Below are 25653 nucleotides of genomic sequence, written 5' to 3' on the forward strand. Positions count from 1 at the left end.
TTTACTACTGCATTTCAATAGTCCGACATTTTCTTCCGTCATTTCTGCAATTGTGTACTGCTGCTCAATCACCAAAGATGAGCTGATTCTACACCTCGATTACTTCCTCACTTGACTTTGACTTCTTGCCTACCTGCTTATTATTATCTCTTTCTCTTATCCGGAGAGGGATTGGATTGCCTGCCTGCCTGTTGTATAAGTGACTTATCCCGACCACTGGCGGCACTCGGCGACGCATCTACCTTTCCTACTTTGAATGGTTCGCCGGCTGAACACCCTCTACCTACTAACGAACGGTACCTTTCTCCTAGTCGCTTCTGCACACCGACACATAAGTACGAGGGGGGGCCAGGAAGAAAAAAAGGGAATAGGGAGAGAAAGGAAAGGAAAGGCTAGGAGAGCTAAGGAAAGACGTTAATCCTCTGTTGGAAACCATCACTCCCCTTTGTTCCTCACTATCTTTTTTTCTGGCTCGGCACCAGCCAACGACTGGGATCCGAATTACCACGGCAGAAATACTTACAGCGCGACGGGAATTTCCTGCAAAAAGAGGGCGGCGGTTCTTGGGCATTCCGAAGTGGGTAGACCTGATTTATCAATTGTTTGATAGCAGCTAGCTAGCTAGCTATCTTCTCTTTCTCTTTCGTCGCCCGGATCTGTTTATCCTATCTACCCATCTATCCATCTATCTGGTCGATCCCGCTCCGACCTTTGTTCCTCCCTTGCTCGGCCCGTTAGTCGGCATTGATCGGTCGGACGCGGCCTTCACAGCACACGGCACAGCTCTCTTTTTTAGCTCCAGCGCGAGAGAGGGGAGGGAAAGCAGAGGAGAGATAAGACCAGGGCCGAACAACCACGACGAATCAGGCCATTCCCCAGCCAAAAGGGAGCAGACCGCAACGATGGGTCTGTTTTCGCGGAAGCCCAAAACGCCCCGGCCTCTGACCAAAGACTCGGCCAGCTTTGACTCGGACAACTCGCACCACAACAGCAACAACTACATCAGCAACAGCCAGAAGAACAGCAACGTTAAGAGCATTCGCTCCAACACCTTCAGCTTCAAAAGCAACAGTCGCACCTCCGCCTCGAGCCTCGGTGGTCTTCAGAGCCCCTTGCCCCCCATGACGCCGCATCTGCCCAAGATCAACCTCCCCAAGCCCCCAGACCCGTCGCTCGATGCTGCGGGCTACCTGAGGAGCCTGGGCGCCGTGCGCGAGAGGAGCAAGATTATCACCGAGAAGGCCATGCACAATCAACTGCATCACTTTGATGTTGACCTAGCTAAATTCCCCGATGTTGTTCAGTTTGTCTGTCGCATTATCAAGGTATGGCTCGGTTTTCTCCGTCTTTGATCTCATCCAACATACATACCCGGCCAGCGCAAGCGCAACGCACTTCCCAATGTCTGAGACATGACTATTACGATCGCCCTTCTGCGTTCATCGCTTCTATCACGTCCATTACTATTTTTCTCTGTACTCTATCTGCTACATGTCCCATACGTATGAACCTGCCCGTCTCTGTACCCAGATCTACCAGGTAGACCTCAAGGTAAACTTCTAAGCTTAGAGACACTGCTATATATAGATGTGTGCCTACTTCGGCATCTAGAGCATAGCGACGGGCAGCACCGCATCGCATGAATTAGCCCATGCATGCTTCTATTTCCTTACATGCGTACCTACATGCTTGAATCAAGCAATATATCCCTAACACACCATTTCCTACCCTCCCCAGACCTCGACCTCGAAACCCCTCATCAATCCCCCACATATTGAGCTCCTCCCCCTTGCCAGGTACGGCCGCCCAATCTTGGCGTGGCCAGCACCCCACCATCGCATCTGCCTTTCCTATATGCCCTCTTATACCTGTATAATGGAACGAGACGGGATCACAACACAACCACTTTGGCCTTGTACGAAGATAGAAGAAATGTCCTGACTATTTCCCTCTCGCAGCGCGACTACGATGCCCCCTTTCACTCGATCCCAGCCCACGGGCGTTACCAGCATTTCGCCGTCGGTGGCCGCGACCGCATCGCCCATTTGCTATCTACCTGGCCTGATGACGCCGTTGATAACACGGAAAGATGTCGCCGTCTGATCGACTTGTTCCTTGTCAGTGTACTGCTTGATGCCGGTGCTGGCACGACGTGGAGCTTCAAGAGCGCCGATAGCGGCAAGATATACCGTCGCTCAGAGGGTTTGGCTATTGCCAGCTTAGAGATGTTCAAGGCCGTAAGCAACAGTTTTTTTTTCCCTTCCTTTTCCCCTCCCCTTTTCCTTCTCTTTCTCTTTTTCATTGTATATGGCGTACTGTGTGGAATTATTCTACCATGTGTTACAGCACTGGGGCGTGAAGGATGACGTGAGGCGGGCATGCAAGTGGAAGGGAAGGGCATCTGACAGGACACGTGCTGATCGAAGTTGGACAGGGCTTATTTTCCAGCAACCCTAGCAACAAGTACCAAGTTGACAAGGATGGGCTGAGGAAACTGACTACCGAGCAATTAGCCAAGGGTTTACAATCACGGCCCGGAAATGAAGTGGCCGGTTTAGAGGGGCGTGCACAACTGCTTATTAGGCTTGGTGATGCACTGGCTGAGAAACAAGAGTTCTTCGGTGAGGATGGGCGCCCCGGAAACATGATAGGTGCGTTATGGATTCTGATACTTCTTGAAACCCCATATGCCAGGACCACGTCTCGCGGAGAATGTTGGCCATCTGGTCTCCCCGATCCATTTCTCGGCTGAGGGTCCTTCATATAATTAGTCACCAACTGACCACACCACGGTACAGATTATCTTCTGGCGCACCCAACAACACAAGCTGCCTCAAGCCCCGTCGTCGTCCTCCCAGTCTTATGGAACGTCCTCATGGCTGGCCTGGCCCCGATCTGGCCGAATTCACGTACAGCCATAAACGGCATCTCTCTAGGTGACGCCTGGCCCTGCTCGTCGATGCCCCAAGTGCAACAGCGTACAGTCTCGGGCTCACCAACCTTCTCGCCGTTCCCACAACAATCGAGTCACGCCACCGAACCATGGGAATCCATACTCCCTTTCCATAAACTCACACAATGGCTCACCTACTCGCTCATGCAGCCTATGCAGAGTATTCTAAATATCCAGTTCGCGGGCACGGAGCTGCTAACCGGGCTACCTGAGTACAGAAATGGAGGTTTGTTCGTCGATCTCGGCGTTCTTACACTGAAGCCAGCTGATATGAAGCGCGGCCTCGATAACTACAACAATTACTGCGCCCGGACCGGTACCAAAGGTGTCGAGGTCGCACCCATGTTCGAGCCCGGTGACGATGTCATTGTTGAGTGGCGTGGTGTCACCGTCGGGTTCCTCGATAAGCTGTGTGCAGACGTCAATGCTATGCTTCGAGAAGAGTTGAATGGTGGTGAGCTTACGTTGCCACAGTTATTGGAAGCTGGAAGCTGGAAGGTGAGTTTGGGCTCTCTGTTTGTTATCTGTGGTATTATCTCTTTTTCCATCTCATGGGTGGGGATTGACCTTTCGGGACCCCCAAGATACCTTGTGTATTGCTAGAGAAATGTGGACACAAAATTTATGCTAACATCCAACAGGGTGGTCGCGAGATCGCTGAAGTCAGCCGGCCGAATACTAAAGAGCCACCTATCCTCATTGATTCAGACGGAACCGTTTTTTAGACTCGAAAACGCAGAAGGTATCCTTTCCGTGGTGAAAAGAAACGCCACATAATGTCTATTCTCTTATAGCCAGGGGATGCACATACAAGCGAGAGGAGAATGGAACAAGGGAAGCGCGCGCAAGACATGTGTGCCTAATGAATAAACAGATCCGTGCGGCTTGCGAGCTCCGAGTTGCAAAACTCAGGAGTATAGTCAACTGTTGTGCTACGTAACCTACTCATTCTTATCCAGGTACCTACCTACCTAGTTGGGCAGCATCTATATACCTATGTACTATCATACTCAAAAGAGGAGTATATTTATCACGCTTGGATATAGGGGTTTGAAAAGCGTGGTAAAACAGACAGATAAAACAAACAAGGAAATACTGGACAACGAGCCGGTAAGGATTGGAAAAACCAAGAGCAGAAGCATTATCTCGCCTACCTATACTCAAGGTGGAAATAGCATGACATTAGCATTAGCAGTGAGAGTAGGGGTAGGGGTAGGACTAGTTTAGTTGTATGCTTACTTACTCCCTGAATATCAATAAGTATCTGTATAATGCATGCGTGTCTTCTTTCTGTAAGCGCTTCTTGATTTGTCTGTATTAGATGTCGCCATTTTATACTTGTTTGATAATTAATAGACAAGGAGCATATAAGCTCTCTAGTAGAATGATTGAATACGATAAGTTAATAAGGTAATCTAAAGAAAAATAAAGGAAATCAGAGTATAGGTGTAAATTTGCCAATACAGTAGGAAGGCGTTTATTTGTTATAAAGGAGAGGAGAGTATGATAATGGGACTTATGTAAAATGTAGTATTGAAAGTCAGCGCTCTGGTTAATAAGCTGATTGAGACTGCATATATGTATATGGTATATGATTATCCGATTGCATGACTGTGACTGACATCAATTCATTATACATTAATGAATAAGGACATACATTGGTGATTGTTTCACAATGCCCATTTACCTTACTGCATCTTATGTCAGTTCATCTCAGGCCCCAATTATGTATACTTGCCTCCTTGCTTGTATCAATCTCATAGGGGCTGAGAGGGAACCTAAAGTATTCCGAGCATCTTGACCGTATAGGAGGTTAATATATGATTTTGTTTTAAGGAATACTGAATAACGTTGTCCTGTGTATCTGTATCTGTACTAAAACCCCATATTCTCACTGCCGGCTCTGCATATGCTGTGTTTAATCGGAGAAAGTCATGATATACGGACTCAGGTGTTGAAGTGGATAAGAAAAGTTGTTGATCGAAGGCATCCATACCTAGAGGGATAAACGGAATACCTATACTTCATTAGCTGTCCTTAATAACTTCAATCATTAGGGAATCTTAACGCCGCTTCAGTATGTACGAGCAAACCCTGCTGAAACCATTATTCAGAACTTGATTGGACATCTTTGTTCTAACAAAAGTCATGCTGGGGAATCAGCAATACTATATTCACCCCAGACATAGCCACTGAGAGTTACATGGTCTATTATGCATCTTATAACAGGCTATATGAAGAAACAGGGACAGTCAAGATATGGGGATTTCAAATACCACATTTGTAGTGCAAGAATCTTAATACGTGGCGAGGCACGTTAAGGGCTATTCTCCTATTCACGTTGGGATTATGGAGACATTTGGCCTATATATTCAATCAGGGCTTCAATCAGGGCTGGTCCACGCGATGGAACATGGCCCCCAAATGAACTATACGCTACGGAAATTGTTTGATGAGCGTTAAGGCCTAGAATCCCTAGTAAGTACTATCAAGCACAGCCCTACTGAATCTATATTTAGTTTGATACAGTTGACGCTAGTTACTGGTGGGTTTAGATGAGTGGCATCCTTGTAAACACAACTACCTTCTAGTCTTAGCGCCCGGTGCGATATGGGGTGGGATATTAGATAAATACTTGTAATTTCGTCGTGTGAGCTCACTCTAATTGCTCGTCGCCGAATTCTATGCCTATGCTTATTGAGTTGTGTTGTGGAACGCGTACTGCCGAGATTGTTATAGCACGCCGTCGAAATGAGGCTTCTTCATACGACTACTTTTGAATTGCGCAATGGCGAACAGGGGAGCTTTCGCCAGGAAGGTTACGCGATCCTGTCACACCGTTGGATAGGACTCGAAATCACCTTTGACGAACTGAAGAACTATACTGTTGAGCTCAGAACAGGGAGTAGACCTCTGAGTTCCCCCCAGGCGGACAAGATCCGCGGTGCCTGTGAGGCGGCTCGCAATCAAGGCATCAGCTGGATGTGGATCGATACTTGCTGTATCAATAAAAACAGTGCAACGGAGGAGTCTGAGTCTATCAACTCCATGTTCAAGTGGTACCGCGAAGCAAATCTCTGCATTACCTACCTGGCAGATGTCAAAACGGACGCCAGACACCCTGCCACAAGTCCCAGTATCTTCAAACGCACATATAGCGAAGAGCCCTCAGAGTGGTTCTCTCGAGGGTGGACGCTACAGGAACTGTTGGCTCCCCAGCAGATGCAATTCTACGATATGAATTGGAAATACATGGGCACAAAGATGGAATTATCTAGCGCCCTCGCACAGGTCACCGGAATCAGTGCACATTATCTCACTGGTACTCAAAATTTCAGAGAAGCTGTAAGTACTTTTAGTCGCTGTGCTGAGTTCATTCAAATGAAACAGTTCCTGTTATCTTAATTCGCAATAGTTAGAGGCATATTCCAGGACATATGTAACCTTCTTAACGCTGTTAACGAATCCATTACTCAGGGGGCATGACTAATTCGTATAACTATAGTGTATTGCTGTCAAGATGAGCTGGATGGCCACACGTACGACTACTAGGGAGGAAGACATGGCATATAGTATGCTGGGTATCTTCGGTATCACTATGACGCCTCAATATGGAGAAGGCCAAGGCGCGTTCATGCGCCTGCAGGAAGCCCTTATGACAACATACCTTTTTGACGAATCCATATTTGCGTGGACAATGCCAGACCCCGAATCGGGTGTTAGACATGGCATCAGGAAAGATAAGTGGCAAGCTGGTGAATGGGGTCTCCTAGCACCCTCTCCTGAATGGTTCAGGGAATCCGGCGACATAGTGACCAACAATGAGCAAATGGCGACTCGCAGTTTTACCATGACGCCACAAGGCATGAGAGCACCTATCCGCAGAGCTGTCTACACGGGTGACATGAAGGCTCTGCACGGCGCATTCGGACTTCTCTGGGTTACAATCATTGGATCTATCCCTGCAGCTTTTGGATTTCTGTATGTCAGGCATAAGCTCAACAAGAGAGCGAAGGAGGATTTCGCCTTCCCACTGAATTGCTACAGGCGGGACGAAAAGGGAAAACTTGCAAATGTAGAGATCTACATGCGACCGACCGCCGTGGATAAGGTACGCTTTAGATACAATGCTGCGCCACCGTATCTTGTAGCTAAGAGGATTCGGTGTAATGAATTGGGCATGGAGAAGAAGCCAATTACCGATCTTGGTGAAGGTGTCGTGCTACAACCACGGCCGGGCTTCTGAGCTGATCAAGGAGTTTTCCTTGATACTGTCTATCTTGAGAGAACTGTTAAACGAGCACGAGAGGTAGTTATCAACTAGCTCGAAGTCGCTTGGTGTTTTACTAACAGAGAACCAAGAACAGGCATCCCATGTAATGCAAGACTAGGTGGTTCAGTCGATCGTATATATTATGCACCACAAACCACACACTCTCATCAGGATATCTAACGCAGATCACTTAACTCTCGCATGGGGAATGTTGATGTGGTACATCTGACTCATTCACCCTTCCAAGTCCGGCGGCATTTCCTTCGGCTCGCTCATGTCGAACGCAGTTTCCACACGCCACTCCTTCGACAGCTTGAGCCGGGCTTCTCGTGTAGTCGTGGTGCTGTCCTCGCGGTGCACCGGCGTCTCGTATAAATGGACAAGAGGCTCAGAGGGTTGTATTGAGATCTAATTATTGATGATAAGCATGATTGCAAAATTGCTAGAAAGCACGTAGTGATTCATTATGGCTAGTTGCGGCGATTCAGCTCATACAAAACACTTTGGCCTTCCCGGAGCTGCACCTTTGACTCGAGTCTTCTTCCCCAGCCCACACATCGAAGACTTGGATGATCCTTGGATTCCAAGATCTTCCCATTTCGCCGTTACCGTCTGAGGGCTGGTAAGCGACGACCCGAAGCTGTCTTGCCCATCAGGGCCGTAATTTGCAATGACGGCTACGGCCTCTGTATTAGAATCCTGACAGGCGATTCACGTTTGTAGTTCTTGCGCATGCTGCGCGCTAGTCCTCGGGTTGCGGCGCTGCATTGGAAAGCTTGCGGTGAAACCTGCGACCGCCAGCGCGGCGGCATTCGTTTGTAGATTCAACCCGACATCATCCAAGTTAGTCAGATCGGATCCGATCATGATATTTGCAGCGGCCCCGATCCAATGTGTCATGATAGTCTAGCGCTCGTCGTTACTGACGCCAGACACTGAGGCAGCGTTGCCTACAAAGAGATTATCCATATCCGGATAGATCGTGAGGGTTGTGTCAAACGCAGAAACGCTGGCAGTGTATTGTCGGTAGTTTTCGATAGCACGCTGGACGGTACCCCATGACACGGAACTCGTAGCACCACTGTTGTTGATGTCCCGGTCCGTTCGCACGGAGTCCACATTTGTCTCCCAGATGTAGAAATATTGCTCAGAGCGACCTAGCGTCCAAGGCCCGCATTCGTGCAGAGAATATCGCATTGAGTGATAACACCTACCTGGTTGAATGTGAATCTGGGGTCAGTGGCTGGATTCGCTTGGATTCGCTTGGATGCCAAAGGAGTTCCATCCTCGCGGTAGAGCGTTAAAATCATTTGGCGTCGATGAGATTTAGATGATTTCAAAACTAGACTGCGAGGCAATTGGGACAGTCACCGCAGCTAAAATGCTGCCGGCAGCCAAGATGAAAGACATTGCAGATGTCATGGCGAATTATAACATGTGAGCTAGAGTTATCAAGGAACAACTGAAAGCAGCGTGGATGAGAATAAGTACTATACCAGTCAATTATCTATGTGCTTAAACTAGTCTTATTCATAGGTTAACTACATTGGGCTACCTTAAAGGATACGCGAATATGGATTACTTAGATAGTTTCTGGTCGCTTTTGACTTTCCGTTTGGAGAAGCAGTTTGATGATCTCATTTCATGAATATTCAGCTAAGGGCTTCATCGGAAATATATTCTCTCAACTGAAATAGTTTATTGCCTTCCTAGTAGCTTAAACATTAGGTGCAAGGCCGATTACTCACAGACCAGTAACATCTTATGGTGCTGTGGTTCGGAGCTTCGGAGGACACCATTGTGGCTTATGGGCGTTCGTATTGATGACCCTTCCATGGCAAAAGTAGCAAATAATAATTCGTTTGAACTTTAGGGTACTCGATAGGTAACCAAAATGGTGATAATGAGCGAGGTTTAGGTGACGTAAGCCAAGGAGTGGGTTGTTGCTGCACCCTTGTGTGACACTATTAGTGAAACTATTATTCATTGCCACATTTATTCCCATCAGTTCTCTCCTCCAGCATTTTTAATACCTTATTTTACCACCGCAATGTACTTCATACTAGAAAAAGATGCACATGACTGTAACATGTTGCCATTCATAATTTATATTATAAACATCATGTCAATGAAGGTTAAATGAGTGTTGTTCATTTTGAGCGTTTCTTATAATATAATGTAAACGAACGAATAAGTAGTCCTTAGATGGCAACCTGATGCCTGCCCCCATCCGTACAATATCCACAGCACGAAATGCTAACGAATGTACCAATTGATTGACCTATCCCAAGTCTGAGTGATGCGTGACCGCGTGTTAAGTAAAAACGATATTCCAGCTTTCGAAAAGCACAGTATTGCATGTTCCAGCCTTTCCATTGTCGGTAATGATAGTGTTTTGACATGAAAGAGAGGAATACAGGTTCAAGGCGAAGCTGACGCCGGTTTGAGGATCCGTGCTGGAAATGACACTGTAAGAATTCGCTTGCCCTTGAACTGCGTCACAAGGCTCGCTTGTGCTTCCCTCGTCACTTTGAATTTGGGTTTTACACAACCCATCTTTATAGAACTGGAATGTCCACCCCGCGGCAACATCAGTGCCGTCCGGTTCAGTCAGGTTCGCAGGTAGAGCTGTAGCTGTCTGTGCAATTGTCGCCGCGAGAAGCAGAGATTTAAGGATAGTTTGAAGACTTCTCATTTTGAGGTAGTAGGAAAAATATATGTATCGGGATATCTTGTGTGAGTGGAGGTATTTTAGTAAGTGTTGATGATGAGATGAAGCTATAGGAGGGATGGTAATTGGTATATGAGCCGGAACAGAAGGGAAGGGTCATTTTATAATGAACAGAAGCAGTTTCCTGCTTTATCGTTCTTCACAGTCCTCTAAAGAGTCCATGCATCCTTGACAGATAAAAAATATTTGCCTTGTGTATCCGATGCTATTTCCCAAGTAATATTGGTTCAGTGAATAGGGAGCATGATATTTTGCTTCATGTCAACCTCGGGAATTGTCATGAATCTCTCTCAAGGTAACGCCACATCTTCTAGTAAGCCAACAGTAGTGCGTTAATATAAATCAGGTGGAAGAATAAATAACGTGGCTTTGCGATTATCACCTCGTATTGGATGGTATGACGACCTTGCGACCACCGATAATTACTATGTCCGCGTCACCTTCGAAACATAATCGGCAATCGGCAATCAAACTTATACGATTCTGATAACATCATGATTGACTTCAACTGAGAGCGATATCTCTCATGTGGGGGTTCGTGTTGCACAGGCTCAATTCGTAAGCAATAACCTAAGCTGAAGCTGCGGGAATACCATTATCTAACTCTTCTGCCGCCATTCCCCCTATCTTGATTGAATCGAGGAAAGACATTGCGAGGTATCATATAGCTCAAGTCAGAATATAAAGCTGATACCCTTTCTACTGTTTTCAAGACTTACCAGACAACTTCAAAACTCTTGAAACATTCAGACACACTTCGATTGTCCAGAGAAACAGCCATGCAATTCATCACTCTTTCTACCTTTCTCGCCACCGGCACACTTGCTGCTGTTGCGGGACTCAGTAACACTCTCAATGAAGAGCTTGCCACTCGTGATCCCGGCTTCAAGGTCAATTACTAGTATGAAACTCTTGATTCACTCTCTCCTACATAGCTCTTTGTTTTCAGCGCGACTCTCTCTTTAGACATCTTCGTAGGGTTGAAACCCACGAGAGAGACTTTAGACTACTGTTTCAGCTCGAAAAGGGGCCACTACTGACTCCAGCGGTGGACAGCACGGACGGGGGCTGTATGGATTATCTGCTCTCCCTTAACCCGTTCACAGACGGTAGTTGCTATAACTATCAATACACTGGAGAGAATAGCGCTAGCATCGCTAATTGCGATGCTCCCTCTGGCTCGACATGCCTATGTACCTTCTACGTATTTGTAAGTATTAGATGTCTCCCCCTTTCTGGCGTGGGCTCTGGAGTTGTTCTTTTTGTTTCTATCCTGAGGGTCAATCAGAAACTCTTGATGAACCGCCAAATTATCCAAGAAAGAGCAATTCGTAACTCCTGATTGTGAAATAGTCTGATTGCACAGGCGCAGCGCAGAGCGTCTCGTACCAAACCAGCGGCTGTGCCTCCAACTATGGCCATGGATTTCAATCGATGGCGTGCGAGATTATTGCGATCTGACGAAGAGAAATGAAGATAGTGTAAGGTTGGTGCGATGCCTGCAATTAGGTAATCGGTACAAGTTCCCGGGCTTTATCTTTTACTATTGCATGCTAAGTGGAGAGCCCTTCTTGCGAATTCTTAGATGGTTTTAGCTTATGGGTGCAACTGTTGGGTAGTCGCTCTTTAATGGTGTTGTTTTATACTATAGCATAGCAGGTCGGAGCTTACGTATATGGATAACTTTTTTACGATTTGCGGCTCTGTTAGAGTATCGCTATCCGATGGAGGAAATCCAAAACATGTTAAGCGTAGTATTTGATATACTATGTAGAAATGTAGAGTTGAGCCACTTGGGGTAGCATGCCTCATTGTTTTCCTGCTCAGTGAAGAACCTCAGCTCGTTCCCAGCATTACTGCATACTCTATAGATAGAGACTGAATGAAAACATATATGATAAGTGTCATTTCGTAACTGAGACTGTGGAGGTGATGAAATAACATATAAGTAGATCTCCATCACTATTCTAGAGGCCACAAACTCTTGCTAAGCTTCTAACAATCAGGGTGTCTGCTACTCAGATTGGAGTAACTTCAACTCCACGTGGTCACAGTACCCAGGGTCTTCTTTAGATCCTTCACAGGTTATTATAATATCCATCACGTTCCCCAAATTGTAGACGCGCTCCTCCTCTCGGGGGTTTAAGCCACCGCGAAACCAGTCCAGAATGAGAGATTCATCCAAAGTGTCGACAAATCGCCCACCGACTCCTCAAATTACGCTAAACTCATAAGCAAGGAAGAGCTTGTCGGCAATGGTGCTGATCCATTGAACTCCGAAGTTAGCAAATGGCAGAGCTGTTTGACGATGCGGTTTGAATGTATACGGAGATAGGTGCTTGTAGAAACCTGACGCTTACCGCTTTTATCTTGTTTCTATACATCGGACAACACAGTGATTCCAATGCCGAAATATGCGATGAATATGGCCGAGGCACCGCTGCTATGAACTTGAAGAGATGGGAGATGAGCTGAAAAGTAAGAAGAATCTGAGGATTACGCCTTATCCCTTAGTAGAATGCAACCTTGCCACGCAGAGAAATCGAGAGTTAGCTTAGACCTGATAACGAACAATATTGAAAAGACCCGTAAGAGGATCCCCTTGATGGAGCGGCAGAGCTCGGCCTCGCATGTCCCTGCGAATCGTAGATAGTCTGGAAATATAACTTAAAAGGGACTCATTAGGCCGACGTTCATAATGCCCGGTAAGCCTCATTGACTCTTCTTGGATACCTGACCAACATCGAAGTGGCGGGCTATTATTCAAATCTTGAAAGGTACAGTACTCGAGTTTAGGCTGCTCAATGAATTGCCCGACAAGTAACCATCGTATAATCTTCTCATGCCCATTCGCCATTTGAATCGCACTTGTGAGACCACATTCGCCATGGTAAACAATAGACGCACCGCGCTTGACGAGGTGTTTTACCGCTCTAAGGCGGCAGTTTGCACACGCTGCCACTATTCAATGGAAGATATTAGTAGCCGATAGGATTTTATGAGAGGCAACAGAACTGGTTCAGGTTTATAGTAGGAAAGAAATGAAAAGTTACACACTTAATGCTGATCCATATGAGCTACCCTCGAAATCAATTCTGGCACCCATCTCGAGACAACGGTCAATGACGAGTAAAGCATCAACCGCAGCAGCGCGGCAAAGGGGGCTTATTCCTTGATCCGGATGAAGATTCATCATCCTCTGGAGGTCTGGAAACGGCATGCGTCTCTTGAAGAGTCTCCAATGGTCATTAAGCCACGCCAGGTATTGTGGATGACCCGGGTTAGAATTCCAAGGAAAAGGCTTGCAATCGATGATTTGACACAAGCTAAGAAGATAAGTTGTTGATCTGAATTCCATCAGAGAAAGATGTATAAATGTCCTCCCGCCGTGATCCACCCAATTTGGATCTACGCCGCATTGCAGAAGTAGAGAGAGAGGTTTAGGGTGGAGAGCGGTAACCCTCCTTGTACTGATACCCGAGAGGTTCCTCGAGCCCTCCATCCTGTGATTCCCTATTCGTTCTTTGAATATATCCAAACAACTCTTGGTAACTAAGTGAGGCACGCCCATGACCCATTTCCATGACTTATCGTCGAGCCATCCGCATTTAGAACCTGCAGCAATAAGTCGAGCAATGATTTGTGACTTGTCTGTTACTTGGATAGCTGTCCGGTTCAATGTATCTAGCGCATCAACATCGGCACCAGCCTCAATTAGAATGTTCACTGCTCGTAGGTCTCCTCGAGCTGAAGCCTCATGTATAGGCGTTCTGCGTCGGTGGCGTCTGCTTACCATACGCGCAAGGACGCTTTTCTTCGGGTATCTAGTAAGTATACTTTTATTGTTAGTTATAAACTTATAAGTTGAAATGGTACATACCTATACTGTTCTAAATTGTGCCGAATATGCTTTAGAATTAGGCTGAGGCTATCGTGATTATTAGATTGAGTGGCCGAAAAGATTGGTGAACCAAGGGAGTCCAAATCCCAAGCAGTATCAATACAGATGTCAAATATTCGCCAAAGATATGGCGTAAGTTGCCGCCGCCGAACGACTATGTCCATTATGGACTCTCCACCGTGTATATGGCAGGCCTGATGGAGTATAGAGGCACGCTTCTCAAGTAGCCACTGAATGATATTGGTCCTCCCTGAGAAAATGGCCGTAATTAAGGGAGAGCACCCACTACAACTGGGCATTGACATGTGTAAAGGGGCGCCCTGACTATGAAGATTACGGCAAGCATCCAGGTTACCCTCGTTGATAGCTAACTCTAGCGCCTCGAGTAAGCGCTTCAGCCCTCTATTTCGCACACACTTGGTATGGTCCATATGGGTTTGGGTATCTGACTGGCATTTTCCCAAGAGCTTTATAATGTTCGGATACTTAAGGCTCTCAGCATGCATCCGGGGAGTCATTCCCAAGCTATCTGCATGGGTGAGAGAACCAAGTTCCATCAAAGTCTGCACTGCGCTTTCTTTATTAAGTCGGACCGCAAAATGGATTGGCAGGTCCCCATCGTTGGTTGGTTCATTGATATTGAGACCAAGTGAGCAAAGATAATGGATAATTTCCGTAGAGCCACTTATAGCAGCAAAATGCAAACAGTTGTAACCTTCCACTGTGGTTGATTTCGCATCCGACAACAGTTCGTTGATCAGAAACTGCAGGGTTGGGAGATTACCTCCACATGCAGCAAGGTGTAATGCGTTGAGCGAAGTTAAACTCAGTTGTTGTGATGGTCTCACATTCATTATAATGCCCGCTGTTTCTTGCCATGGAAATTCCATCGAATCAGATTTGAACTTCCTCCAAAGTGATTTCAGGAATTCAAGCTGTCCCCTAAATGCTGCAGCATGCAAAGCGTTGAACGCGTCATTATAGTCTCTCAGGAGGGGATCGGCCCCTAGTTCAATGAGTGATAGAGCAGCCGGAGTTGCCCCAGAGAGTAATAATTGCGCCAAAAGCGAATTCCCCTCCCGGCTAAAACGGTGCTTGTTAGGATCCAGGCCTTTGCTCACTAAATTTTCGATCATCCATGATGAGCCATGGTGATAGCCTTTTTCTGCAAGCCCCAAAAGATATCCACCTGTCTTGGGCTGTGGTGCGTTCAGCTGTTCCATGCTAGCCCGGCTCACTATGTCTGTGAACACTTCACGTTGGACTCCATAAATTGATGCAGTTGGGTCAAAAGCTGCAGTGTCTCTTTCACCGCATTCCAGTCTTCGACAGGCTTCTTCTAGTATCGAGGAAAAACCTTCACGCAAGTCAATGCCGACACCCTTATTAAGAAGGATATGGATACCCTTTACTGCGCTTCGTTGAAGTGGGCTGACATTCGACATGGCAACAACTACGATGAAATCCTTGACTTGCTTAATTGTTTCTGGAGCAACGCATGCCGATGACCAGAGTCCTGTGCGAGACAGTATGTTCTCCAAGCAGCAATTGTCAAGCCAGGGTGTAAGCTTGTTGCTTACCATGGAAGAGAAGAGGGGTATAATTGCGGATTCACATTTTACTTCTTCATATGCCTCAATAGCCCTTATCCCAAGAATGTCCTGGAAAATGGTATCAAGTGAAGTATGCGGGTATTCCACTGAGAGTGTCGTAGAACCTAGAATGCCTTTGCAAAAATAATCCCATAGAGCGCAGTGTGTTTGAGTTGTGCTAGTAGTAGTATCAGCCAAGCTCTCAATAACTCCTAGCGGAGGGTCAATGCGTTGTATAAAGCAGTTGTAGATGAAATGCTGCAATGGTGTTCGGTTCTGGTGTTGAATACTATCAGCAGTAGGAAAAGCAGCCCTGAGCAACTCAACACATTCCTTAGAAGCCATGCTGTTGAGAGCGTGCAGCGGGGTACACTGGCCTTCTTGAATAGTGTCTGGAGTGACACCGCTCTTTTTGAGTTGTTTGATAGCTATTACGGACCCAGATCGGGCTACAAGATGCCAGGGTGACATGGCACACTGCCAGCATAGTGTATCACACCCGCAGGCATCCAGTAGGAACTGAAGCGTTGCAGCCGCATCTTCGCGACCATCTGAACCATCCTCGGAGAGAGATCCCATCTCGTAGATGGCAAGAGTCAATGGCGTGAAACCTTCTTTATTTTGCATATGAAGTGCCCTTAATCTTTCCTCCGCGGTTGATTTGCGAAGAGCCGAGAGCGTATTGTATTTGAATCTTGAAGCTGCCAAGTGCCAAATGTTGTTGCCCCTGCTATCAACCTCAAACTGCGAGGCGCCAAATTCGAATAACAGCCTGATCATGTCTTCGCCGCAACTCCATGCTTCGTGAATAGGCAATAGACCGTCCCAAAAGGGGCTCTTCAGACTGTAACCACGTTCGGATAGCAGTCTTACTACTTTGACCGAGTTCTTGGTGATAGCTCGACGCAGCAGTGAATACCCACATCCATCTGCACCGTCATCGCTAATTTCGGGACCTGTAATTCGTATATCTCCCAAATATCTCTGCATTAACTCGACATCGTCGTTTGAAATGGCGACACCGCATTTGTGTATGAGTGCATCTAATGATAGGGATATACGCGTGTCAATTAAATGGACGTCTTCAATAAAGTCGCATTCGAGTTTGACAGCTGTGTTCCAAGCGGCAACGCACATCTTAAATCCGCCTTCGCTGTCATATGCCCGGAAGCTGTTGAGCGTGGTTATCAATTGAAGAAACGAGGCTATCAATTGGGTGTGGTTGCCTGGGACATAACTGTAAGGGTAGCCTCGAAGCAATAATGCCATGTTCTTCTCAAAGGCAACCGCTTCTGTCTCGGAAATGACCCAGCGCATGGAGACTAGGTTAGTGACTGGTGAGAAGTCTAGCGAAGCAACTGCTGAGAGAATGGCTACCTCCATAAGGGACCATTGTCCAAGCTGACATGGGGAATCTTGCATAACGCAGCCTGCTTCTTTCAACATTGAAGTCACCTGGCCTGGGCGATGTGTAGCATATGCCAGGGCAACCACGTCGCTGATTTCATCAAGATCTTTCAAGCCCTCGGGACAACTGCCAATGAGACAAAAAGGCCCGCCGATCGAACATTCTAGGGGTGAGCCAATCATTGAAACCGTGTTCCATTTGGTGTCGACGTCAATAAGATATTCACATATCTCTGGCATATCTAGAGCAGCAGCGAGATGAATGGGTCGAAATTCCGGGTCTAACACCATAGAGGCCGCGCGCAGGAGATGACTTGAGCTGGCCTGAACAGAGGAGTCCGGAGCCAGCTCCAGCAGACGGGCGCATATTTGGATAGCCCAGGAGATGAATGATGGACTCTTATGTGGGTTGAATAGGCACTTAGCAAGTTCCAAACAACAAGGCTCTTGAGGGGTGTATCTTAATGCAAATATCCAATCAATAGTCGCAGAGACGTAGAAAGGGTCTTCCTGAATTTTCCGGAGATATTGTCCCAACCCACTTTTATCCAGCTCTGACATGTGGTAGAAGTTGCGAAGCAGCAAATACCGTAGGCTTTGCTGGCATAATGCAGCATGGCTTATTGGTACTGATAAATGATAGCTAGCAAGCTCATGATCCTTAAGTAGTCTGTCGCGCTCTAGGAATTCACGAACCGTAAAGTGTGAGAATTCGAAATATTTTGCATCTTCAGATTTTCGAATAAAGCTGCTGCATTGGATTAAAACCTCCACTTCTGTGACAATGCTGCCTTCATCTAATGTTACGTTAATAGTGTCCGGTACAGAAATGGCACAACACAAGGCACGTATATGCCATCGAAACCCTTTGATGGCAAGTAGCTGAAGACATTTCTGCACAATATGACGTGCTCGTGGGTGACCGCGATGAATTCTCCTTAGCATTCGGTCGTATGTTGCGTCAAGCGTGGGTGGGAGTTCTTTCAATGCCACCCTGCGGTCAGCATCGGTAGGGCATCCGCAGATGTAGTCAAGTTGGCAGGTAACCCACCGAAACCTAGGAAACAGGTTAGCATGCACCGTTCTCTATGGTCCATTGATGTCCAACTTAATGACGAACATGCCATCAGCATCATGTGAGAGCTTGGTAAGGATGTCATCCTTGATGCTCATATCGTTAATCCGTAATCTGCCATCTCTGACCCGCCTATCAATCTCAGAAGCGACGTAAAGTATGATATCTTCTCTGCGCGCACTAACTGGAATCTTTGTGAAGCTATCGCGTAACTTCAGATCAATCTTGTACTCATCTCGGCTAGCTAGCGCCATGGTGACGTTGGTTGAGTAGTCAGCAACGTTGACTAACCATTCGATAGTCTCGTCTGTGTTGTCTCCACATTCATCCAGTCCGTCAACCACTAAAATTATCTGCTCAAAGTGCTTGAATATCTTTTCAAGGCAGTCTTGGAGAAAATCTGAGTCGAGATCTCTTGTTAGCCCATTTGGAGGGTGTAATGACTCGTACAACTTCTTCACTTCGTCAAAGGCTTGATTGCTTTGACGGCCAAGTTGCGACACTATGGCTCCTAAAATATTGGACGAGACAGTAGCCTTCTCATCTTTATAATCGCAGAAGAAGAAAGCCACACCAACCTGAGGTGAGTTCTTTCCCTTATCTAAAGCTTTCTGTATCACAGCTCCGGCCAGTACTGTCTTTCCAGCTCCTGGAATGCCAGTCAACCACATTTTGGAACCAGCTGTCTCGATCCACTGTTGAAATTGGAGTGACTCAGTTAACCAAGTTCCGGTGCCAGGATGTCTGAGTTTCCTACTTGTGTCGAGATTTGGTTGTGGGTTGACTTTCAGAAAGGAATCTAAGATCCGCTTTCGCTCGGCATTGATTTCGACCCTGGTGAGCACTTGTAGGTTTTCGACGCCCACCTGTATCGATGAAATTTTCTTCTTCATGTCCTCACTATTACCCAGAAGCTCTATCAGACTACTTAAGGAATCAGCCTCTAATGCTAAGCTGATGATCTGTTGTTGTTGAGCTAAAGCATTAGAGAGCTCCTTAGTGTGGGTCTTTGTGAAGGGCCATTTGAGCGATCGTTGAATGTTACTGAGCTTGGTACTGTTGTTCTTTGACATAGATTTATTGAGACGCCCTTGGATCTCCCCGAGTAGGGTCGTAGCGTCTGAGATATGAGTCATCTGAAGTGTTGTATGCGTGCCATGTTGTTCAAGAGCACCAGCAAGAAGTACAAGACTATGTAAGATTCCTGCAAATGACTGGAGCTGGCTGGCCAAATTTTGAATCTCCTTAGAGGCATCCGACACCGTTTTATAGTACTTGTACACACCACGGAATACAGCATCTGCTAAAGTAACGAGGCCGGCAATAGACCCTGCCACCGATAATGGATCCATTGCAGAAATTGAGAGCAATTATCGTATAGTATGATTCCGTATAGGGATTCCACAGCAGTGTTGAAATTGTCTTCAGTGTTGAGCGGGGTTATGTACTTTACATCTGGCGATAATGAGGAGCTTGGAGATTCTATTTTGGGGGGGCGGTTCAGCCTTTAATATCAACCAAGCCCTCTGTCATTTCTCCAAACGGTCAGCGGCTCTTTCTGTAAGCCTGCATGATAATGCCCAATGGGGAGGCTGGTTACAAGAACATAGCTACTGCGGGCAGAGTAAGCTTTATGATAAAACGCCTAGAAAGCTGCCATGAATGGGGTATACCATTGTTTTGAGAAGCTAAGCCCCATGAAAGTTTCGGTGACACTTTGTTAAAGCCTGCATATGGGGGCTTATCGAAGCAGCACAGCCCAAGGCAAATTCACGATCAATCAGTAACATATCGAATAGCCAGTGCGCTGAAATCGTTCCCGAACTCAGGCTAGTATGCTATTTAGTATGCCTAATGCACACCATTGTAAGATGCTGGTATACAACATATGGTGCAGAGTGCTGGCAGGCTCATCAATCCATCAATCCCAAGCTTGGATGCTCTTATAGTGATGTGTTGAGCTACGCCGCCCCCGATATAACAGCATCTCTCCTAAGCAGTTTTATTATTCTATCATAGTGCAGATCACCGTAGGATTAGAAGAGCGCTATATAACGAATTGCAAAGTTGTTCTCTAAGCGATAAGGGTTATTCCCAGGCTGCTACCCCATTGCTAGATTTCTATTGTTGGTGTTATGTATGAGATAGAGGTAAGTACCTAGGTAGTGTTAAGTAGTACTTTGGTAACCTACCGTCGTCGTCAGGCTACTGTTAGAACCAGGCATTGCATCGTCTCTATATTTCCCCGACCTGTTTTTGTGCCTCACTAGGCGCTTGAACATCGCCAGCCAGCCCAAATGCCGTCTCTCCCCTTTTCCGTAGCTCTATATGTTTAAGGAAGAATACAACCAGAAAGCCCAGACCCGCTACTGCGACGAAGACGAGCCACACCACGTGCAGCGCTTCGCTGTACAGACGCAGCACTTGACTTTTGCCTGGCTCGGGCAGTGATCCAATCGAAACCTGACCGCCGATGGTGCCAGAAGCAAACGTGTACGCATTTCCGTCTTTTAGAAACGGATGCAAGTTGCTATCTTCGACACGGTGCAAGTTCTGCTGGACCTGGCCATTGAAGATGATCAAAGACATGGTCGTCACCCACATAAGCCCGAAGGCACGGATGAAAGCAAACGTGCTCGTAGCCGTAGCCATCATTGTCTCAGGCAGTGCAGCGAGCGCCGACGGGTGCGACACCGTGAAGATACAGCCCGTTCCCCACGCGACGGTAATCTGATAGCCAATCCATTCCTTAGTGCTTGACGCCGCATCGAGTGTCGAGAACAGCCCGATGCCTACCGTCATCAACACGAATCCAGCCCAATGGAATGCTTTGTAGTGACTGGTTTTGGCCAAGACGGCCGCAGAAATACCGCCAGAAGGCAGTAGCGCGAGGGCAAAAGGGAGAAAGTAAACTCCCGACGTCAAAGGCGACACACCTTTAAGAGCTTGAAAGTAGATTGGCATGAAGTAGCTGACAGCCTGGATTGTGAGAGAGGCTATGAACATCAGAGCGAACGACGCAGCCGAGGTTCGGTTCTTGAAGAGGCTGGGAGGAGCACTAGGTTCGACGCAGAAAGGGAAGATTGGTGTACATGGAAGACAATCCAGCCGGCAACTCCCAGAACAAGGGGAGCAAGAACGCGTCCGGACCGCCAGGGGTAGCTGCTCGTACCACCCATTATGAGGCCAAAGAAGAGTAACACCATTGAGGGGATAAAGATGACACTTCCTAAGAAGGCAACGTGGCGCAATATAAAGAGCTACGACTTGCTATGTGCTTGACGGATATTGACCAATACTATAACACCTATGGCGCAAACTCCCGACATTGGTAGATTTAGCTAGAAGATCCAGCGCCAGTCGGCCTGAGCCAGTGCGCCGCCAACGATGGGGCCGATAGTGCTTGCAATGGCGGCGGTTGACAGCATCGCGCTGAAATATGAACCACGGTGGCGAGAGGGAACCAAATCGCAAATGATGATCTTTGGGATCACGTTGATACCTCCGGTCCCCAAGCCCTGCACGAGGCGCCCTGCGATCAGGGTCGCGACGTTGTGCGCTCCACCGGCGATGCCACTCCCCGCGAAGAACAATAGCACGGAGACGAGAAGAGGGACCCGGCGGCCGAAAATTTCCACAACCTGACCGTAAAAGGGCTGCGGTATCGTACAGGCAAATAGGTAAAACTATGCGATCCAGACATATTCTCCAACACCTCCAATCTCGCGGGTAATAGTGGGCAGAGAGGTGGTGATGATGGACGCGTCAAGACCCGAGAAGAATGTTAAGATGGATAGAATGATGGCGATTAGCAGAACACGCCAATCGTGGTGAAACTCTTGATCTGCATGTTCTCCGTCACTCCCAATCTCGACAGCGTCGGGGTGCTCTGCAGGCACCGTGCCATCGAGAGCCGCCCCCATGGGACCAGAGTCGAAAGTATTGGTGCGTGTAGGACAAGCGCTGGGGATGCGAGAAAAGTTGGTTGTTTTGGAGTAATAAAGTAGAGAAATGTAGTAATAATAATCGCTAAGCTGCTAATACACGTAGGTAGGTAATATCTATTGACCAACATGCATGCGCGCCTCACCATCCCGGCTTAACTGGACATTCACGCTATGCGGAGCCTCACATGTATTTCCCGTCTCCACGTACTTTTCAACACCGTTCTTGTTCCTGCGGCGCCCCTCCTCGCGTGTCTTCCGCATAGACTATCCATCCATCCTCCTCAGCAATACCAACGCGCTATGGAAAAACACTTTAGCCTCCGACACATCCCAGCGCTTTACTTTGCATTTGCAAATTGCTCCCCACTGGCTATGGCGCCGCTCTAGGGTTGCCGCGCCGTCATGGAGCTCTACGGCATTCCGCCGCACATTTCCACCATCCCCGAGACCTGGCCTGTCTGGCAGGCGGGCCAGGGCCGAACCATCCTGCTCGGTCTCATCATGCACTACTTTTACTGGCGTGGCCAGTACGCCGAGTGTGATGCTCTCTTGATGGGCGTCACTTTCCTTGGAATCAACGACTATCTAGTGCTCCGCGACCACGGCAATCCGATATGGGCGTGGTCGCGCATCATCTTCTCCGTCGCCTTTGCCTCCACTGGGTACTTTGGTCTGACCCAAGGCCGGCGATTCGGTGCCAAGACAGCGAAAACCAATTGAACCGCTTTTTTTTTTCTTTTTTTCCCTCCGCATTTCTTTCTGACCTTTAAAATAAGCTAGGTAACGGACATGTCAGCAACCGTCACATGCCGGGTTCTATCGGTATATGTGGGGACGGGACTTACTGGATACAATATGCGAGGGAAATGTAATTACCCCAATTCTGCCCAATGTTAAGGACTGTGCAGTTAGTTACCTTAAACCTCAGTCTACCTTGCGTACATAAGGAGTATACCTAGGTATTAATAAAATCTACCCTGAACATACCAGACCAAGAGACTCGGCCTCGTATCTGCTCGCTCCTACTACAGTTTCTAAGCCCTGAGACCCGCACCAGGCGCGACAGCCGGGCAGGCGGGTAGTTTGATATTGATGAACACCGATGTTACCTGGTTGGGGCCAGGTACTGGTCACACATAAACATACCATACGTTATGATGACTTGTAATTATCATGTTCGTCAATAGAGGTAGATTGGGCGATCTTACTGCTGGCGCCTAACACACAATCTGCATATCAACTGTGCCAGGCTCGTGCAGCAGTGAGGTACCTGCTATGCACCGAGGTAACAATTGTTAGGTGTCTGCATCACCTGCATCCCTCCAACATGTTTACTTTGCCCAACCAGACGCCTTTTTCTTGCAAGTTCGGTAGTCCTGTTCCTCCGAGTCATGCTGCTCCTTCTGCGCCGAACAATGGCGCTTTTACTTAGGGTACCCCCCTTCTTTACTCTTTCGCGTAATACCCTAGACTTACTAGCTGATACTACAATTGTGCTGCCGGGGGTGCTACTCAAGGAACTAACAATAATAATCTAGCTTCTATTCTTTTCTACATATAAGGGTGGTACTTGAAAAAGGCTAAACTAAGTCATGCTGAGGGCCGGTGTAGGGGTTAGAAGTACGTATCGACCCAGCATTTGCTAAATTGGGGTTAGAATGAGGTGCCATGAGGTGAGAAAACTCCGGCCGTCGTTGAATCCCGGGAAAACCATGCCGCAGGAAGTGGAACTCATCTGTTTATGCGCCAATTAAAATCGACCGTTGAAGCATATTCAGTCTAATAATTAACTAGGGGTCTCAGAGTAGGTCCTTGGTCCTCCCTTCTCTCTTTGAGGGGAATTCCTTGGGCTATTTATGCTCATACAACATTGGGTCCTTCTCCCTGTTGGGCATCAAGGCCCTAACTGTTGGTTCCAATTGCATATAACAGCGTTGTTCTCATGATCTTGCCCATCCAATCGTTTGTAACCTTGGGAGGCTGTTGGCTGCGGATGGCCTACAAGGGTCTTGACAGTCTTGGCAGTCTTGGCTGTATAATAGCTGAGATGTTGGATCCCATGCGTGAACTGTCAAACTCTTTTCTTGGATCTCGTTCTCAAACAATTCCCTAAACATCATCACACTCGTTTACCTCTAACTTAGCCACTCGTTGATACGATAATAATAAGATGAAGTGCACATCTGCCGTCGCGCTTCTGCACCTGCTGGCCTCTGCAACCGACCTTGACGTGCGCCAAACTGCCGACCTGAAGTACGAGATTAGTGATTTCTTGGTAGACTGCACGCTTCAAAGCGGCTATTGTGTGTCCGTCTTCCCCCTTACATGCGCATAGTCGCAACTATTGGTTATTGATGATTGACACAATGTAGGTACGAACTCGACATAGTTACCAGCGACAACCCCGAATTCAAAGTGGGCTGTGAGGCGTTTGGGACGACCGAGAAGGGCGAGCTGCCCGCCGTTAACGAAACCCAGTGTGGGACATATACTGTCGCGGTCGCTAAGTCGGATGACGGTGGATTGATTCTGACAGTTAAGTCGGATCGAAAACGGCGGATGGGAACATACCTCATCCCTAGCGATGACATAACTACCACAATGTCGGGTGGGCAGTCGTACACGGGCAACAGTTCTTTTACCATCGACGTCAAGAACGCGTCTTCTGGCTCCGCTTCTGTCTCGGGTACTAGTACTACTGTTTCTACCCCTACTGTCTCATCAGTGTCATCTGCCTCTTCATCCCTCTTATCTGTCGTTTCCACTGCTACCTCCGAGCCATCTACCACAGGCACTACGACTTCCAGCTCCGACAGTCCCGGCGAGACCAATGGGGCGACTCAGGAGAGTGCATTCGCCAGTGTCATGTTCGCTGTCGGTCTGATGGCTTTTATCATTTAAATACAAACAGATGAATAATAGATAGAAGAAATTCATAGGATATAAAGCTCGAGACAATAAGACTAAAGAGTCAAGCGAGCAAAAATGTAGATGAATTGAACATTGAGATATGAACAGGTATATACCAATATAAAAACAAATTCTACAAGAATATCAAAAATGACCGAAACCAGTCAACGCCATTACCGAACCCACCCTTCCTTCCTCATCACCTCACCAGTCCATTCTTCCAATCTCTCTGCAAGTTTCACGTCCTTCGCCGCACCGCTCTGCCACTTAGGCTCCAGAAATCGGCCGAAGATTTCAAGATACGCGCCGCTCTGCTCCGCCTTCATGTCCCGACTCGCCGCACAGAACAAACTATTCCACGACCCCTTGTCGGCAGGCCATAAGAATCCAGACACACGCAAGAGGGAGAAAACACTCATTATGCTCGATCCTGAGTCTTCTACTGAATTAGCAAGATTTGTCTCGACGATACCCGGGTGCACAGACGAAAGCCAGATTTCGCCCTCGCCGTTTCGTGCACTGGGAGACCCGGGGCCGTACGTCGTGTGTAGAGTCTTGGCGTGCAGGATGTTGGCCAGCTTGCTTTGTCCGTACCGCGCCCATGGGCCGCTGGCCTTGAGCGAGAGGTCGTTGAAATTTATCCCGCTCTTGGGGGCAGCCAGGTGACCGGATGAAGTGAGGTTCACGATGCGCACGCTGCCCGGTGTGAGTGTCTTGGCGGTCTGCAACATCAGGGGAAGCAGGTGCTTCGTAAACACCCAGTGCCCGAGGTTAGGGTTAGGGTTAGGGTTAGGGTTAGGGTTAGGGTTAGGGTTAGGGTTAGGGTTAGGGTTAGGGTTAGGGTTAGGGTTAGGGTTAGGGTTA

The 25653-nt window shown here is 47.5% G+C and overlaps 10 protein-coding genes across 10 annotated transcripts; 4 read left to right on the forward strand and 6 right to left on the reverse strand.

Moving 5' to 3' along the window:
- The first annotated feature begins 737 nt into the window (after window positions 1–737).
- F5B22DRAFT_376619 (uncharacterized protein) lies at window positions 738–3814 on the forward strand. Its single transcript, XM_047971224.1, has 5 exons — window positions 738–1325; window positions 1959–2237; window positions 2435–2651; window positions 2799–3451; window positions 3595–3814. The coding sequence occupies exons 1-5, from the start codon at window positions 903–905 to the stop codon at window positions 3676–3678; spliced, it is 1656 nt and encodes a 551-aa protein (XP_047827988.1). The 5' UTR covers window positions 738–902; the 3' UTR covers window positions 3679–3814.
- Window positions 3815–5704: 1890 nt separating this feature from the next.
- F5B22DRAFT_638388 (uncharacterized protein) lies at window positions 5705–7199 on the forward strand (the record flags this gene model as incomplete). The annotated part of the gene is made up of 2 exons (XM_047977579.1): window positions 5705–6298; window positions 6459–7199. The coding sequence occupies 2 exons, from the start codon at window positions 5705–5707 to the stop codon at window positions 7197–7199; spliced, it is 1335 nt and encodes a 444-aa protein (XP_047827989.1).
- A 261-nt stretch (window positions 7200–7460) lies between these two features.
- Window positions 7461–8423, reverse strand: F5B22DRAFT_649520 (uncharacterized protein; the record flags this gene model as incomplete). Its single annotated transcript, XM_047979184.1, has 3 exons — window positions 7461–7634; window positions 7722–7903; window positions 8150–8423. The coding sequence occupies 3 exons, from the start codon at window positions 8421–8423 to the stop codon at window positions 7461–7463; spliced, it is 630 nt and encodes a 209-aa protein (XP_047827990.1).
- Window positions 8424–9540: 1117 nt separating this feature from the next.
- Window positions 9541–9921, reverse strand: F5B22DRAFT_649521 (uncharacterized protein; the record flags this gene model as incomplete). Its single annotated transcript, XM_047979185.1, has 1 exon — window positions 9541–9921. One exon carries the CDS (start codon window positions 9919–9921, stop codon window positions 9541–9543), a length of 381 nt encoding a protein of 126 aa, XP_047827991.1.
- A 2590-nt stretch (window positions 9922–12511) lies between these two features.
- On the reverse strand, window positions 12512–13150 carry F5B22DRAFT_638389 (uncharacterized protein; the record flags this gene model as incomplete). The annotated part of the gene is made up of 2 exons (XM_047977580.1): window positions 12512–12918; window positions 13015–13150. The coding sequence occupies 2 exons, from the start codon at window positions 13148–13150 to the stop codon at window positions 12512–12514; spliced, it is 543 nt and encodes a 180-aa protein (XP_047827992.1).
- A 2161-nt stretch (window positions 13151–15311) lies between these two features.
- On the reverse strand, window positions 15312–19284 carry F5B22DRAFT_638390 (uncharacterized protein; the record flags this gene model as incomplete). Its single annotated transcript, XM_047977581.1, has 3 exons — window positions 15312–15374; window positions 15439–17914; window positions 17978–19284. The coding sequence occupies 3 exons, from the start codon at window positions 19282–19284 to the stop codon at window positions 15312–15314; spliced, it is 3846 nt and encodes a 1281-aa protein (XP_047827993.1).
- Window positions 19285–20167: 883 nt separating this feature from the next.
- Window positions 20168–21855, reverse strand: F5B22DRAFT_638391 (major facilitator superfamily MFS_1; the record flags this gene model as incomplete). The annotated part of the gene is made up of 5 exons (XM_047977582.1): window positions 20168–20968; window positions 21025–21192; window positions 21226–21273; window positions 21319–21618; window positions 21751–21855. 5 exons carry the CDS (start codon window positions 21853–21855, stop codon window positions 20168–20170), a joined length of 1422 nt encoding a protein of 473 aa, XP_047827994.1.
- Window positions 21856–22281: 426 nt separating this feature from the next.
- Window positions 22282–22599, forward strand: F5B22DRAFT_649525 (uncharacterized protein; the record flags this gene model as incomplete). The annotated part of the gene is made up of 1 exon (XM_047979186.1): window positions 22282–22599. The coding sequence occupies one exon, from the start codon at window positions 22282–22284 to the stop codon at window positions 22597–22599; it is 318 nt and encodes a 105-aa protein (XP_047827995.1).
- Window positions 22600–23937: 1338 nt separating this feature from the next.
- Window positions 23938–24871, forward strand: F5B22DRAFT_376861 (uncharacterized protein). The gene is made up of 2 exons (XM_047971226.1): window positions 23938–24186; window positions 24252–24871. The coding sequence occupies exons 1-2, from the start codon at window positions 24050–24052 to the stop codon at window positions 24778–24780; spliced, it is 666 nt and encodes a 221-aa protein (XP_047827996.1). The 5' UTR covers window positions 23938–24049; the 3' UTR covers window positions 24781–24871.
- F5B22DRAFT_376858 (uncharacterized protein) lies at window positions 24744–25571 on the reverse strand. The gene has a single exon (XM_047971225.1). The coding sequence runs from the start codon at window positions 25518–25520 to the stop codon at window positions 24963–24965; it is 558 nt and encodes a 185-aa protein (XP_047827997.1). The 5' UTR covers window positions 25521–25571; the 3' UTR covers window positions 24744–24962.
- Between the last annotated feature and the right edge of the window lie 82 nt (window positions 25572–25653).

Source organism: Xylaria bambusicola, assembly GCF_022495145.1.
Source record: "Xylaria bambusicola strain CBS 139988 unplaced genomic scaffold F5B22scaffold_43, whole genome shotgun sequence".
NCBI lineage: Eukaryota > Fungi > Ascomycota > Sordariomycetes > Xylariales > Xylariaceae > Xylaria > Xylaria bambusicola.